The sequence below is a fragment of the Falco peregrinus genome, chromosome 14 (assembly GCF_023634155.1).
Source record: "Falco peregrinus isolate bFalPer1 chromosome 14, bFalPer1.pri, whole genome shotgun sequence".
NCBI lineage: Eukaryota > Metazoa > Chordata > Aves > Falconiformes > Falconidae > Falco > Falco peregrinus.
This window is the reverse complement of record NC_073734.1, coordinates 19,842,570-19,859,109: the sequence shown is the minus strand read 5'-3', so window position 1 is coordinate 19,859,109 and position 16,540 is coordinate 19,842,570. Positions and strand designations below refer to the sequence as shown.

At 44.9% G+C, this 16,540-nt stretch overlaps 1 protein-coding gene and 1 long non-coding RNA gene across 4 annotated transcripts in view; one reads left to right on the top strand and one right to left on the bottom strand.

The window, feature by feature from the left end:
* Window positions 1-1,694: 1,694 nt before the first annotated feature.
* Window positions 1,695-12,588, bottom strand: LOC114012600 (uncharacterized). 2 transcript variants are annotated; one of them, XR_008749827.1, is made up of 4 exons: window positions 12,476-12,588; window positions 2,985-3,071; window positions 2,321-2,425; window positions 1,695-2,192 (listed from the first exon to the last, which is right to left on the bottom strand). It is a non-coding gene; the product is annotated as an uncharacterized LOC114012600 (long non-coding RNA). The 2 variants fall into 2 exon arrangements; XR_008749826.1 differs by having other exon boundaries at window positions 1,695-2,425.
* The window catches only part of TOX3 (TOX high mobility group box family member 3), a 76,974-nt gene continuing 72,980 nt past the window's right edge, over window positions 12,547-16,540 (top strand). For both annotated transcript variants that reach the window (XM_055818896.1, XM_055818895.1), the window contains exon 1: window positions 12,547-13,487. In XM_055818896.1, coding sequence (XP_055674871.1) covers window positions 13,386-13,487 — 102 coding nt within the window. In that variant the 5' untranslated portion in view covers window positions 12,547-13,385. The remainder of the gene's footprint in view (window positions 13,488-16,540) is intronic.

Genomic DNA, 16,540 nt, shown 5'->3' with positions numbered 1-16,540 from the left:
TACTGATTTCGTTTGCATATCTCTAGCACTGATTCTTGGATGTAACAGTGCTGTTTCGTTTGCCTTTCTTAGTATTAGGTTCAGGTTTAGGTTATCATTACAGAAAAGCAAGACCACTCTTCCCAGCAATGATGTGTCTCACCAGTGTATTGCAAGTACATTCAAGCGCGTGATGCAGAGCAAATGGTCATGCTTGAACCAGCTTGCATGTTTGAACTGCATGGGTTTGGTGTTTGTACAATTTGCAATAAACTTGGCTGGAAGGGTAAGATGGAAGCAATCACCCTTAAATAAAGGCAATCAGCTGAAGGACGTAGTGTAAATCTAGGAAGCTTGCAGAAGAAGGGAAAAAACGCATGCTTTCAGTTGTCTTAGGTGAAGCTTGGTTATAAACCATGTGCTAGAGCAGAGACTAGTCCAAAAGGGGCTAAAACTGCTGAACCAGAAGATCATACTGCTCATTTGACATAGAAAATGGTTTTACTCTGTTCTGCTGCCTGCCGTTTCTGAATAGCACATGCAAGTTTTCCATTAGTGGGGGAAATTTATTTAGTTGGACTAATATTGTTCTTTTTCTGTCTGTAAATAATACCAAGGTGGCACTGAAATCACAGCTATTAACCTTTGAGATCTATATGGCCTGAAAACAATGGAAATGGCTTTTGTCCTATGCTGCTGTCATTAGGGACATTCAAATCGCTCTCCTTGGTCTGCAGCAGACAGTATTGTTCTTATAATATTCTGGGAACCTGAACCACAGTGTGGATGAAACAAAGCCTACCAAAGCTTGCTGAGCAGATGCACAGCCTTGGATGTTGCAGGCAGTGTGGCTCATCTCTGAATTGCAAGTGTTTCCCGAGTTCAGCTCTGTGGCAGATGAGGCAGAACTCCAGGAGCAGTGTATCTGCCCATGGCTGGCCACACGGTATCCCTGTATGGGCGCTGTGGCTTTATGGTAGCAGCAAGCTGTAGGTAGGTAAACGTTGGGTTTCTGAGGGAGGTAGCTGGAGGCAGAGTTTCATTCCAGAACGCCCTGCAGTTTCTCTAAGCATGCAGCTCTCGGCACAGACGAAGCCCAGGCTTTGTGAGATTCTGACTTACTATTTGTCCCGTGCATTATGTACTTACTATGCAGGCACTGGCAACATGCAGCTGGCAGGACATGAAGATGCCATGGCACCATGGTCAGAAATAGCTGGACTATGATGGTAAAATGCAAAAGATCTGGAAAGACCTGAGAGGATGATTTCTCAAGGGACAGGGAGCAGTTTATGGAAGTTGCTAGCTACCTACAGTAGCTGCTTTGGAGCTGCTGGGGTCTTAGCACATTATTAATGAGGGGCACTGAGTGCCTTTCTTCAGTATCAGTTTTCTGGCAATTATTTCAATACAAATTAAAAAAAAAATAAATTGTCCATTCCAATTTTTTAAATACTTCCACTCAGTGATTGTTCAGGCAGCTCGCAGTTGTCTGGGAGCTTTGTCTTGAACAAATACATAACAATAGAATATTTGCAATACTATTTTCCCCATTTAAGACATCATACATTGAGGTTGCAATAAAGCAGATGTGGGGGAGCTAACAGTCTTTTCTGGAGAGCCCTGAATTTGCTCTTTCTGGAATGGCATGCTTTTTAAAGCTAAATTACCACTAATCCTTCAACGAGTGAGTTTCAGGACAAATTTTAAGTTACTTGTTGGAGAATATTCATCTAGAGTTATTCTGAATAGATAAATATGAGATTTTTCAGAAGATGATCAATTATTTCCACTTATCCCTCACAAAGAAGAGCAACTATACATCCTGACTGCTGAAGCCAGTAAAAGGCAACAAAAGAAACCCAGTCTAGGCATTTCACAATAGATACTCACATAAATACTCACGATTTATAGGCCAGTAAGGTCTCATGCTTGGGAGCATGAGACACATTCATGGATCCCCAGCTTTGCTCTCCCTGGTCCAGCCCTTGTGTATCATGCTGTGGTGGCTCAGCACAGAACCGTAGCCGCTCTCCAGCCCGGGTGTTTGCTGGCCCACACATGGTGAGTGGAGCCCCCGAGCAGGACAGGGGTCATGGCTTCATGATCCGCAAAAGCAGAACTTCTCCTCAGAAGGCTGTTGTGCAGGTCTTCCTCAAATGTGGCTTGTCATTACGGGGCCTCAGGCTTCAGTACTCAGAAATGCGAGCGGTCTGGTTTCAATCCGTGTGAACAGATGCAGGTTTATTGAGAAGACAGTACTCATAGGGGTTCTGGTTCAATCACTTAAGCACATCCCTACCTTAGCTGTCTGGTCCATTTAATATGTAATGATACGTACCTTTGGAGAAAGCACAAGCTGTTCATGACACTTAGTGGACAGAATGGGAGGCTGTGCGTGTCAACTTTTTTCTGCTGGAAACTATTCATTCAGGTGACCCTTTTACTGTAAAAGTATGGAATTGGGAGTGAGTCACGCCAAGTCCTTGAGGGGTAGAGTCACCCCATTGCATGCAGAATGTGGAAGAACAGGCGAGAGGGTGGGGAAAAAAGAGCTGCTGCACCCTCGTGCTCCTAATCCCCAAAGCACTGCATCGGGCACCGACGCTCCGCACCCTGGTACGGCGCCTGGGCTGCCGTCGTGTGCTCCTCTTGCTGGCCCAGCCCCGATGCTTCCCCCCACGTTAAGAAGCTGATTTCACAGTACCTCTCTGTGACTGTTTTGCCTGCCTCCCCCCAAATGTCCCATGGTATTGGTGGCCCGCAGTGTCACTGGGCAAATGCCCTTCCCCCTGGGCACACTGTGGGTAAAGCTGCCCCCACTGCCCCCTGTCCCCCTCTCAATTCACCCTGGGGGGAAGAGAAACTTTGCAGAGCTGAAGCCTTGATTGCCACGAAGGGCCTTACAGTTACCTCAGCAGCTGGATGGATGTCACTGGGAGCGAGAGAAGGGAAAAAAATAACCCCACAAAACAAGTTTTGGAAAAATCCTTGTCAGACAATACCTGTTGTAGGAACTGCTTTCAGCGAGATACGAACACATTATCCTTTCCTTTCTGCAACAGTTCTGAGCTGCTTCATTAATAACAGACCTGTTTTGGAGAGTGACAAGATGGGAACCAGCACTGTAATTACACACTGCTCTTTTTGTGAGGACTGCCATAAAAACAACTGTGTATTCTCATTACCTCCAAAGACAAGCAGCAAAACAAATTTCTAACACCTTGCCCTCCATTACAGCTGGACACTGTTCCAGAATGGCATGAATCATTCAAAAGTGAAAATGTAGCCCATAGAAATGTTATTCAGTAGACTTCATACAAAAGAAGGCATTTCTACTTGCCTAATTAAAGGATAATGGAAAAAAATATGTATCTTCTTGGCAGCAGTTGTGGAAGTACATCGCTTTTTTTCTCAAAAGTCAGATCATCATAGCACAAACAATTTGAAAAAGAAAAATGTTTCCTTTTCCTGGAGTTGAGTAATTAAAAACTTTCTCCCTGATCAATTCACCAAACACCAAAGGAGACATTCCATGGCTCTTTAGTACCTGGAATGCCATATTTATTTTTTTTTTCAGTTGAAAAACTGTATTAGAGTTAACCAAAATACACACGGCTTACCTGTGCTCTTTAAATAAAGCAGGGATAATCTTTATCATTACTCTCTTGACTTTGTTTCAACATGCTTTTTAATGCAAATTTCCTAATCTAACTTGTAAAACATTTAATATTTAGAATATACTCCTTTAAGATCCGTCAAAAGAGGCAAAGCTGCATAACAATGCCTGGTGCTGGAGCATTGTGAGCCTGCTACAAAGGAATGAGGTGATTCTTTCTTTCAGGTCAGAAGGTCAGGCTTCACTGCATTAATTTTGCTGAGTCTCTTTGTTATTTATAACAAACAAGGTCATTTATTTTCATTTCCTTGTTTCTAATTGCATGCATCTCCTTTGGAGTATGAACTCAGTAAACAGGTGGCTGAAATGCTGGGGAAAATGCTTGAAGCTGTTCCAGAAAAAAGGGCATGTCCCACACTGGTAAAGCAATTTGATGAGTTAGAGATTTAGTCATAGCAGGATGTGCACCTGCTTGAAAGCAAACACGCTTCTCTTTGGCACACACAGATACATGCAAATTAAAAGAGATTATTTCACTCTGAATGGTGGGTTGATATTTGATCAAATTTAACATTGTATATTTTAAATAAAGCCTTGGTGTATATTAGTGAAATACAATCTCTTTTCAGCTGCTTTTGATTTTTTTTCCACTTCTCTTTGATGAGTATTACAAATGAATGATTTTTTTTTCACTAGCTGAGCCTACAAAAAGAGTATGTCTCCGGAGGAGAACTTTATCAGAGAATCTTTATGATGAGAACTACCTCCATGCACTGCAAAAACTGGAATAATGAAAAGCTAGGATGTTTGACTGACAAGGAATAAACCAGATCTTAAATTTTTAATTCTTAAACGAACTCCCACAAATTAAAGGGCATTCATCGCAGTGATAGTAATATGTCTTTTTAATCCAGTAAGACCCACGTTTCCAGGCAGCCCAAACAGAACTCCTAAATATATTCATGGGCAGCTTTTGCATAGGTAGTTATTGAATTTGCATTTGAAAATACAGGCAGTATATGGCTAAATCTGTGCCTGCTTTGTCCTGAAAGGGGTAGGTTATGGACTACCTTGATTTTAGGGGCAGTTCAGAATGTGGCAGGAAGCATTAACTGTCTGGCATGGTTGGGCTTTTCTTGCTGATAGTTGAGAAGGGCTGAATCAAGGGAAGCAGAGGGAGCTCGTTTGGCAAGGTCTTCTACTTCCCTAAAGAATGGGAAGGACTGTGCCCTACGTCCACAGGCTCTGTGGCAAGCTCTGGGGTTTAAGAAACTACCTCTAAGCCAGGGGGAAATGTGGGATGAAAGCTGGAGAGATGGTCGCGCCATTCCAAGGGACAATTGTTTTGTCCATTTTCTAAGATTGGGTATTCTAAGATTGGTGGGGGGCATTTGGAGGAAGCACCGCAAGGTCATGTATCCTCCTGCTCTCCCTGTCATTTATCTGCAGATTATTTCCTAAGAGTGGTACAGGGAAGGCAATTTGGTTGTAAGGATTATGCTACAGCTTTCATTGTTTAGGATGCATACTGTAGCCTTTCTATGAGAAGATTACTGTCCTGGGCTTCTTTCTCCATGCAAACACACTTTGTAATTTTAGGGATAAAATATCTTTAAATGGAATGTTAGAGGAAAGAAAATATTTTGTATCTTGAAAAAAGACAAGAATCCAAACCCTTTCTTAGTAGCAAAATATTTGTTTCTTGAATGTAATTATAAATGTCATTGTACATTCTTCCTGACTTCAATGCTTATCTTGAAGAGTTCAGTGAAAATAAATTGTTTTCATGAAAGCAGAGAAGCCATTTGATAAACACACTGTTTCAGAAAATTGTTCCTGAAGCAGAGGTCGTTCTCTCACTTTAAAAGAGAGTATGTTTTAGAAAACAAGCCAGGCAGCAGAAATAAGCATTTTTTTTTGTTTCAGTCAATTCATTTTAAAAAGCAATGTGTAAATCACATGGAAAATTCTGCATTGATTATTTTGACTGCTGTAGAACCCTGGAATAAATGGAGTTGAAATGGACTTATATCAAAGAACATTGCATTTAGTAGCAAGTTGGAGTGTTATTTTAGTACTGATTTTTCTTAGATTTGGTTTTGTGATCAGATGTTTTATTAAATATTAGCCGTTCATGGAAATGAGGGCTGATTCTTTAAGAACAGCTTGGCACATACTGTTTATGAGCTTGGGGAAATAGTCTAGAGAACTGGATGAAATCTGTCTTCAGCTTTTCAGTGTTGAAACCCAGTTCATCGAAGCATCAAAAACAGAGGTTCCACTCTATAAAATGAACATAAGTCTCCTGAATGAAAGTATAGCAGTTCAGTTTTGAGATGTTTTTGTGGTCCCTAGATCACACTTCTAGAAATCTGTTTGTTAATTTTTAATCTGATGAATTTATATATGCGTCTGTTACTAAGTCCCAAATTCTATTGTACAAGTACTTATAAAATAGTGTTTTATTTTTTTAATTCTCAGCTAGAATTATGCTGCTATTAATACCAGAATTATTAATATGCTCTCAAAAGACTACATTATTAATTAGGAGACCTAAAGTATAACTAATGAGCCCTTTGGAAGACTACTCCCAGTTATTGTTGGGACCTGATCAATCTGAGTAAAGCTGTATGTCTAATGTGGATAAATTTTTGTTTATCTTCACATATTTTCTAGCATTGGCCACTAATTATTTTACAGTATAACCTGTGCTGGTAGAAGGTGGCATTAATATCATGATAAGTCCCTGCAAAATTTGAAAGGGCCATGAGAACAGCAGCATTCTTAAATAATGGCTTCTTTTTTAAGGCATTACTATGAAACTATGCATGGCTTTTTACTTTAAATCTTGGCAGCGTCTCATCAAGTCCTTCAGTGCCTTCCAAGCAATGACCAAAAGCCCATCCCCTCCATACCCACCAACAAAAGATGTGCACTGTGGTCACTGAGAACGTACACAACCGCTTGCACAGCTGCCGGGGACAGCCAGGGCACTGCTGCTCGCAGCTCCCCAGGGTACCACGCAGGCTCTCAAGGGTAAGCGTGCCGTCTCTTTGGGGAAATACAGTATCATTGCATTGAACCCACCAAAGCACAGAAAGAGATTTTCTTGATTACTTCAGGAACATCGCCACAGCCTTATTTAGATGCTTTATAATGAAATGTGTGCACCTGAAATCACCAGAGGTCCTATAGGTATATGCCGTAGATCTCAAATAGCTACCTAATAGAACACTGGATGAAATTAAAACTGAAAAACATGTATGAGTGAATCTGGTGCAGATACAAAGATTAAATGTAACTTTTCACACCTGGAAATACTCTTCATCATATCTTACTAAGACTTTTCAGATAAGTTTCATTAAAATAATTCTTTCAGTAATTAGCTTTGGTTCTCCTGTAAAATGGAAGTTTCTGCCTGACAAATTCCACTAGACTAAGACTGAAATTTAAAGAAGAATTTGGGTTGCTCATGATGAGCATATTTTTCTTTCTGTAGATACTGTCCTTGTAAATTCCTTTAAAAAAGTATATGCCAACAACACCCCCCCCCACCCCACCCCCCCCCAGTCATTCTTTTAGTTTAAATTCAGCACATATATGAATGTGGAGAGGGCTGGAAGAGGGAAACAAACAAACAGAAACATACTACACAGCTTTATGTCAACAGATGATATAAATACTATATATATACATATATACACACAGACACACACAGAGCCATCTCTAAGCAAGTTTTTCTGTCTTGCTTTAAAATGGCATCCCTGGAAGAAAGGAGTACATTGCAACAATTTCTTAGTTTCAGTTAAAGCTTTTATTCTTTAATGCTAATCTAGAAATGACACTGTTCCAGTCATTGTTCTCTTAAAGAAGTCAATTTTTATATTACTGGACAGTTCCCTTTCTGTTTTCAGTACTGCAATCAGTTTGTTTTTCAGCGTGGTCTTTATCTCACAATAACTGTATACTAGTATGTCAGGATACTGTAACACTGCAGTCAATAGCAACAGGATATTCACCCTGCCAAAAAGTAATCCTATATTGTCCATTACACACAGGTTATTTTGGAGGGTTGTGGAATACTTTCTTTAAAGCGGCAGAAACCTTTTTGCTGTAACATAGTTCAACACTATTAGTGGTTGTCTCTGCTCTGTAAACAACTCAAATACCTGTTTTTCTGCTAGAATATAGTTAAAGCTGTCATATGTGAGTTGATGTGGTAAAATACTTCAGGTAAGATAAGAGACTTCAGAATCCACAGAAACATCAAAGCAGGCACATGTAAATGTTTGAAAAGTTTAATGTTTGTTTTTCCCAGTTTCACAAAGTGATGCGTTTCCTGACTTGGGCCTGAAAGAAATAGAATTTTCACAAACCAAAACCTTCCAGTTGTCATTATTTTTTTCCCTGCAACACTCCATACTTGTATTTTGAAGTACTGGTTGGTGTTTTTAAGGAATGACTATTAAAAATACTTTTTTTTTTTTTTTAAATCCTTTGATCTACAATTTTTTTAGATGCAGCAACTGAGACAAAGAGAAGGTAAATGATCATCTGGCAGACAAGCACTAGACTCCAGCTCCCCCGATTATTTGGCTGTTCCCATCTGCTGGCTGACATCCCCTCCTTTACTGCAGGAAACATGGTCAGTGACTAATAAGTGTTTATTGATCTCTGCTTGAGATACTTGCTGAGAAATGTAGATATCAATGAGTATTTGATCTGAATTAATGCTAAGAACAAAAGTTTTTTCTTCACTGCCTCATTTATATAGGATATTCATGCCTGCATGATCACTTATAAATGCCAGGCAGCTGACTTTACAATCTGATGAGAAGGGGACTTCAGTGAGATAAACTCTAATGAATTAATATGCCGTTAATTGTACTTTTTCTTAGCCAAAAGTTACCGGTGTAGTTGTTGCTTTGAGGGTTAAGTCAAAATTTTATTGATTCTCAGCAGCTGTACTTGATAAGTAGAATATAGGTCTAATTCAAAGCCCATTGCAATCAATTAAAAGGACTTCCTATTGATTCTAGGAGGCTTTAGATTATTTTCTAAACCAGACCTGGTTGGTGCTCTGTCTTTCTCTTCTTCTCCTGTGTTCCATCCTTTTTGTTTTGTGTCCTTTTCAGCCTCCACATGCTCTGGGAGGAAGGGGCTAAGACACCGCTCCTTAATAAGGTGACATCAGGGATGTTGTATTTGTCCATCTCCTCTCGTTCATCCCAGTTCTCATAGGAGCCAATAGGTGTGGGCCCTGCACTGTGAAAATGAATGTCAGGTTTTTTTAAATGTGGATTCTGCATCGTGACACTGGAGTGAACGGCCGCAGTCCAGCCTCGGTTCATTCCACCCCTTCTCCCCTCATCCTGCCCCCTCACACACGTGCCGTCTTTGCCAGTGAGGGGACATCGGCAGAGACGTGGGGTTGTTGAGGTGCAGTACTCGGGGAAGGCTTGGCTGGCTGGCTGAACGTTTGGGTGTTAGGAAGCTGGTGTGTCTGCTCTTATCTCTGAGCTTTCTTCCTGACTACTACTTGTTGGAGTAAATCTCCTCCCAGTGCCTTTGACTTCTCTATAGTAAAAAGAAAGAAAATGTTACCAAGCCTCTGGTACTTGATAAATCAAATGAGCTGTAACCATTAAGAATGTTCCCGTGCTATATCCCGGTACAAAGAAAAGGACGTGCTAGGCGTGTGTGGGAATCAGCTAGGCCTGGAACATTATATTTACCTGTGCAAGCTGAAAGGTTTCTGAGCAGCAGTGAGAATTTGTGCATGCACACTTTCAAGTTTGTGTGTGACTGATTCACTTCAATACAATTTCTGCACTTACATCAGAAAAGCAGTTTGAGTGTCATTAATGGCTTTTAAAATTGAATTGTGATGATGAGTCAGAAGTATAGCTGAAGATGGAACAAAGTCACAGTTTGTGTGTTACTGCCTGAATCATAATTGTTGGCATCTGTAGGCATATATTCCAATCTTTATGGAACAATGCTTTTCAAAGTTTCTTCGAAATCATGGCTACCTAGGACCAGGGAAATTACTGGAATACTCCGCTTACAGATGCTTACTTTTATTAAACCAGCAGAAAAGAAGGGAATACTTACTCAACATTGCAAACACTTCATATTTTTAACTGCTCTGAAATACGAAAATTAAAAGTAGAATTCCAAAGCCATAGTTTTACTGAAGGACCTTAAAGAGAATAACTTGAGAGAAGAATTTGTTGGATTCCTTTCAAGTGATATGTACAGAAAGATAGAAATACTTTTGCTCATATTTCATCTTTAATGTACTTCTGAGATAAATGCATTGTTACTATACATCATGTATATGGATTGAAAGTGTAGCACAGATGACTCAAGTTTACTTATTTTATAAACTATATCAAGGGAGTGTTGAGAAAGGAAAACACACGTCTAGTTTTTTTAGTTTGTAAAATTCTCTCTGGCATGACATCACACAAAACCTAATATTTTGTTTAAGAAGAAAACGAAATTAGCATATATATCCCAGTTTCTCTTCTGTTTTTCTTTAAATCACTCATTAATCTCACTGCAGTCTTTCTAGTTTTGCAAAACACTTAATTTGGGCACTCGGTAGAGGTGCCAAACCTAGATTATAGTCAGGAACTGGAATTTTTTTTAGTTGGAATTATCTCCAAATTTCTGTATTTTAGTTTCATAATTGCATAAATAGACAGTATTCCAAAGCTTTTCACCAAATATATTTTTGGGATAAGTCTTTTGCGTACCTGGAATTTAATTTTATTTTTTTAATTCTGACTTGTTCCATTTCAATTTTACATTAACTTTCTGTGCCAGTAATGTCAAGATGGAATATTTTTGGGTTTTTCTATTGCACCTGGTTTTTTATTTTCTGAAGAAACTGTGTTGGAAATGGTATATTCCATCAGAATACTTAAAATAATCATTATTTACATCACCAGCATTTGCTTATGTTCTGAGTTTAGGACTTCTAACCCAGAGGCAGTAGTTGCCAGCCCACCATGGCACCGTGCCTGCTTCCTGGGTGCCACCTCCTGCTCCGCAGGTGCCTGTTTCTGCCCCTGGAGCGGCGGCCAGCGCCAAGGCTGTGGGACAGGAGATGAGCTGGGCTGGTCAGCCTGGGGGTGCCCTGTCAGGCAGCCCCCACCAGCCAAGGCAGGGTTGTGCAGCAGCCAAAGCGCCTGTAGGCCCCGTGCTGCCCAGAAGCCACGCATTATGTAGGTCTGCAGCCTTTCAGAGGCTCCTTTCAGTACCATAATGGGACCAAACCCTGAACTTGGGAATATTTGCTGCTCATTCCTCACTGAAGCAATCCCGTTCTGAATTCAATGGGAATACGCTTTCAGATTTTGTTAAAAGTGTAGAGCACCAGAGCAAGGCAGTCTGGAAATACCTGTGTTTACATAGCAGAGCACCTCGGAACTTGGTGCCAATGATCCGTTCCCATACCTGAGAATCTGCTTATTCTAACGTGTGCACGTGGGTTTACAGAACTGCTCGTCACCCAATGAAGAAAACAAAGCAGGAATTTCTTTATTAGCCTCGGTTGAAATGAGTAGGCTGTGCCTATACACTACCACTTTTCTGTCACTGCTTTGGAGGAACGCTCTAACGCAATGTCACATTCTGAAACAGATTCAGTATCATCGTGTTTCCGAAAAATTTGTTTCTCTTAGGAGCATAAATTATTTTTGCCACAGGTATGGGGCGTGCCCATGTGAATGCTCTGCGCTGCATGTTCCTCAAGCATTTCCCTTCTAGCAACAGAGGAGATTTTACATTTTTTCCCCTTTGGTTAAAAATGGTTGACACAACAAATATGAAATTGGATTAGGTATTTGACAGAATATTCCTGTCTTCTTTTCTACCAAGACATTTACCACGTACCGATGTATATCTGTGCTATGTTTAATTCTGCTCTTAGTGCCAAATGTCACTTCAGAGATCTTTCTTCACTTCAGACTGTGACACTTCAGGATCAATACCCTGGATAAGGGTGATCTGGTGTTTCCTGTGCTAGCAGGAGCTACATGTGCTGCTGTAAATATTGAAAATCAGATTTCTAGGAGTGGAGTTGGGAAGATGTTCCCTTTCTACAAGTCGTAGCTACTACCTGTTTTACGGTTTGCTCCCCATCTATCTAGACAGTGCAAAATCATGCCTGGACACGAGGAGTGGGGCATTAAGCTCCTGAGCAGCTTCAGTCCGAAGCGGGACTGCAGCACAGGCCCAGGATAGCTGCCCTCGGCAGCCATGGCAGAGACCTTCACAGAACATCTTGCTGCTGTTGTACAGTTAAACCTTGTGTACTTGCGCTGTCGCTGCTATTTGGCAACCGCATGGAGTAAATTCAGTCTGGGGTGTATTTCCAGTTGGGCCATAACCACACAGGTGCCAGCCCCAGACCCAAGAGGTGATTCTCTCCCTGGCATAGAAGCTTTGAGGTTAAGGGCGCATTTTCATCCTTCTTCCTCACATCTTGTCTGCAGGGCACAACTCACCAGGTCAAACAGCCTTTGTACTGCTTTAGTGTTTCCTCCAAAAGTTCTGGAGCGGGATTTTGGGTTAGGGTAGCTCCACGCAAGGCGGCACGTAGGGCTGGGCAGTGCCCATGGCTGACTAAAATCTGGATTGTTGGGGGATGCTTTGAATCAGCATCCAAGGGAGAGCTGAAGAAGGTTTCTGTGAGGCAGGCTACCGTGTCTTAAAGTCCTGCTCTTGTCAGTACGTTTGGAAAAATCTCCTTTTTCTGCCACCAACCTGACGCAGCAAGGCAGCGGTGTCAATCAATAAAGTGCATTACCAAAAAAAAAAAAAAAAAAAAAAGGCAGAAAACTGGTGGAAGCGGTGAAAGTTACTCACCTAGAACCTTCCAAGGAAGAGGAGAGCCATGGCAAGGGCCGGCTGCCGCTGCCGGCCCCGCTGCCGGCCCGGGCTGCGAGCAGCGGCGCGGCCCCGCACCGGGCGCCGGGGGGGCAGCGGGCGGGGCGGGGAGGGGCGCGGACCCCGCTCGCTCCTCCCGGAGCGCGGCCAGCGCGGCGCCGGCTCCCTCGGCACTTGGCCCCCGCGCTCCCCGCCCGCCCCGGCCGGCGCAGCCCCTGTTGCACCAACTCCGGGGCGGCTGCCCCCTCTCCGGCGGCCGCGGGGCGGCTGTGGCACCGCAACGCCCGGCACCCCCGGCCCCCGCGGGAGGCGGCGGGGACGGGCCCCCCCTCCGCCTTTGTCGGCGGTGCGGGCAGGGGCTGCGGCGGGCAGCGGCCGCCCGTCCGTCGGTCCGGCCGCCCGGACGCGTGGCTCCTTTGTGTACGGCAGCTGCTCCTGAATGCGGAGGCAAAGCCCGTGGCTTGGCACTGAGCTTTTAAAAAACAACAGCCCTCCCTCTCTCCCTCCCTCCCTCTCTCTCTCCCTCCTTCTCTCTCTCTCCCCCTCCCTCCCTCTCTCCTGCCCTCCCTCCTTCCCTCCCCTCCTCCCGCCGAGGCGGACGGGCACCCACCTGGGCTCCGCCGCCCACCTCTCCGCTCCTCTCCTCCTCTCCTCCTCTCCTCTCTTCTCCTCCTTGTTTACCTGCACTTTTCCTCCGCCTCTTCCCCTCGCTGTCCCCCGCCGTCTCCCGGCCCGCGTTGGTGCCCGCTCCCGGGAAGGCTCGGCGCCCCGCCGCGCCGCTCCCCCGACGCTTTGCCCGCGCCCCAGCCCCGGGGAAGGCACCTGAAGGTGGATCTATTAAACCTCCCGGCGGCCTCTCCAAGTGCACTTCTGGGACCAAAGCACCGGCATGGATGTAAGATTTTACCCGGCTGCGGCGGGCAGCGCGCTTCCCGGAGACCCCTCCAACCTGGACTTTGCCCAGTGTTTGGGTTACTACAACTACAACAAGGTGATTATCCCCGCGGGTGTTAATTCCTCCTGCCCGCTGCCAGGGCCGGTGCCCCGCAAGCCGGGGCTCCGTCGGGGCGGGGAGGCTCGGGGCTGGGGGATGCCCGAAAGCCCGGGGCGGCGGGGCGCGCCCGCGGGGTGCCCGTCCCCGCAAAGTTGGCGGGGGCCGGGGCAGCCGCGCCGCTCCCCCCCGCCAACCCGCCGCGGGGCTCGCCCCGGGGGACCCCCCCGCCAGGCCGCGGCCGGCCTCCGCCTGGCCCCGAGCCGCGAGTTCGAAACCCGCGCAGCCCCGCCGGTAACTTCGGGGTGCGCGTCCCTGGGCGCCGCGGCCGCGGCACAAAAGGCGGCTTTCCCCCAGCGCGCAGCGCTCCGCGGCCCGGCCCGGGACTCGCTGGAGTTGTCCCCGGGCTGGCGCCGCAGCGGCTGCCCCGGCGGGTTGGGCAGAGCCCTGATGGAGCTCGGGCGTCCCTGCGAGGGAGGGAGGGGAAGGGGCGCCTCCCGCTGCTCCGCTCTGCTCCGCCGGGGGATTCCGGCTCGAACTAAGGGGTTACTCCAAGCAGGAGGGTACCGGGGGCGCACCGGCTGCTAGCAGGGGAAGGCAGCCACATCTCGGTGTGCCGAGGATGGGCTGAGAAGTTGCGGTACCACTTCCCCCTGCTTGCACCTCTCTGCGGCATGTGTAGTTTCTGGAGTAAACGTTACGGTCAGAAGCAATAGTCGTTTCCCGGCGCCTACCTTCATTTACCAAAACGTGTTTTAATCATACGGGGATGATTTGTTTCACAAATTGCCCAGATCTGGGAAAGGCAAAGTTAAGAATGACACTGTGAGTCATGCTATTTTGAAAAAGACTTAGCTGTTTGCACTGGGATGTGTCAATAGCACATTGAGCTATTAGCACTGGGCCCTCACACATGCACATAAAGATCCCTTTCACACTCTGTTTTTCCTGGTGCTATGTTTGTCCAACCTCTGGGGCCTTTTGTGAGGCGCTCTACGAGATGCTGGGGAGAAGAAGGGTGCTGCAAAGTCTGAACTTACGTTAAAACCTGGCCTTTTTAGAGTCCTTTCCCAACGGCTAGGTAAAGTTTGATGAAATACAAAGATGACTTTCAGAGAGAGGAGCAACGCGGGCACAAATAAAGAGATTCGGTAGCCGAAGAAAGCTTCTGCTAGAGAAATTGCATCTAGGTAGATGTCGCAGGGGTACTTTCCTGTTGCTCTTTGCGATAACCTCCGGCTTGGTTGCTGCGACGTTCAAGTTTGTCGGTACCGATTTGGTGGCTGCCTGCCTTGTGGAAAGGCACAGAGCTACTTTTCAGCGGAGACACAGCCCAGCGTTCCGTGGAGCGTGCACAGCCCCTGCCTCGCGCATGCTCGCTGGGCTGGGGCTATTAGCATGCTGCTTTGTTAGTAGTTAATATAGAAAGACACAGGAGCATGAATTAAAGATGAAATGTCAGCCTTAACTCTGAATGCTGCTAAGGACTTCAAGAGCTTGAAAAATGCATAGTAAATGTTCGCTGTTATCGGATATGCCAACTAATTTTGGAAACTTGCAACACTTACTGACAAACAGCATGCTTACTGTATATTTCACTTATTCCGTGACTTTATTGTGTTATGCATGGCATGCGTTTTTTCAGGCTGTGTTACAGGTTACTGTATGGGTTCTTTTTTATTTTTTTTAACATCCAGATTCTCAAATGTCTTCTGAAAACCAGTAGTTTATTGTGTCCATTAACTTGCTGCAAACGCACAGTTATATATAACCTTTTGACTGTATTTCCCTTCATGATACAATGAGAACAGAGCACGCATTCAGAAAAAGTCAAAAGTAACTAACTTTTGACCTATTCAAAAACTCATTTCAGTTGCTGTGCTCTCGAACATAATTTTGGCAAGTATCTCGTAGGCCAGGCTTCCAATCTGCAGCAGAAAATATTTTAATTAACAGAGTGCAGCTCATGATGCGTGTGCCTTATAATAGATATCTTTGTATGCAAAAGGCCCGAGCCAGAGCAGGCTGACACACGCAAAACGGTGTTGCTGTTGCTGTGAGCTCTTCTTCAGCTCAGCTGGGAAAGCAGCAACGTGGTGTACAGGTGTTTCAAGGACAGAAGAGGAATTTGTGAATGAGTTCCTAGAAAGGAGGATCTTAACTGCATTAATCTAATCTCATGTTCTGCATTGTTTCTAAACAGTAACTATAGGGATCATTGTAAGTTGGGTGGGTTTGGGTTTTTGTGTTTGTTTTTTGAACTATTCTGACAAAAGAGTACATTTCTTTTGAAATCTTTCCTCCCTCCCTCGCTTTCCGTCCATTCTGTCCTTTCCCCTGTGTTCATAAGGAAAATAAATGATTATTCTGTTAGGCTCTGAGATGACAAGAAGGCATAGAAAAAAAGAGTTGAAATATTTACTCGGCCGAAGTAAATGGGAGAACTGTTATTGATTTCACTAGGGACAGTATTTCACCTCAAGTCTTTCTGAAACTCATTTGAGTAGCCTGCCCACTCATCCGTGCCTGCTTCATTGTTAGGAGCTGAATCCATATTCTCCTTGTGACAGTGACATTGCCTGTGACAACTGCTGGGAAGCAGGAAGTGCGATGGGAAGAGTAAACATGCTGCGTGGTTGTATATATGTGCAAAAGCAGAATTATTTATGGGAAAATATTCTCAGGAACATTAAGACATGGAGTTGATGGCATGTGGCCTACCTGTGGAAAAGCAGACCTTGTGTCACAATGCCTAAAGACACTGAGCATGAAGCCTGTTGGCGTAAGTGCGTTGTCTCGGCCTGTGAGACAATGCTGTCTTCCACCTGCATGCTTTAAACAGATTTTCCCAGGACTGCACAGCCTTTTTCTTCATGCGGGTATAGCACCGGCAGAACCGTGGCAGGCTTACTGATGGCTCCCCGGGCAGGTCTTGGGGTCTCACGTTGCCCGGTGAGCAGAAGACTAGCAGTGGGTGGGGAATGGCAGCGTGAGCCCTGGGCTTGTAACCACATGTGCCTGGGAGCTGCCCTGGCCCGTACCGGCAGGTCCCC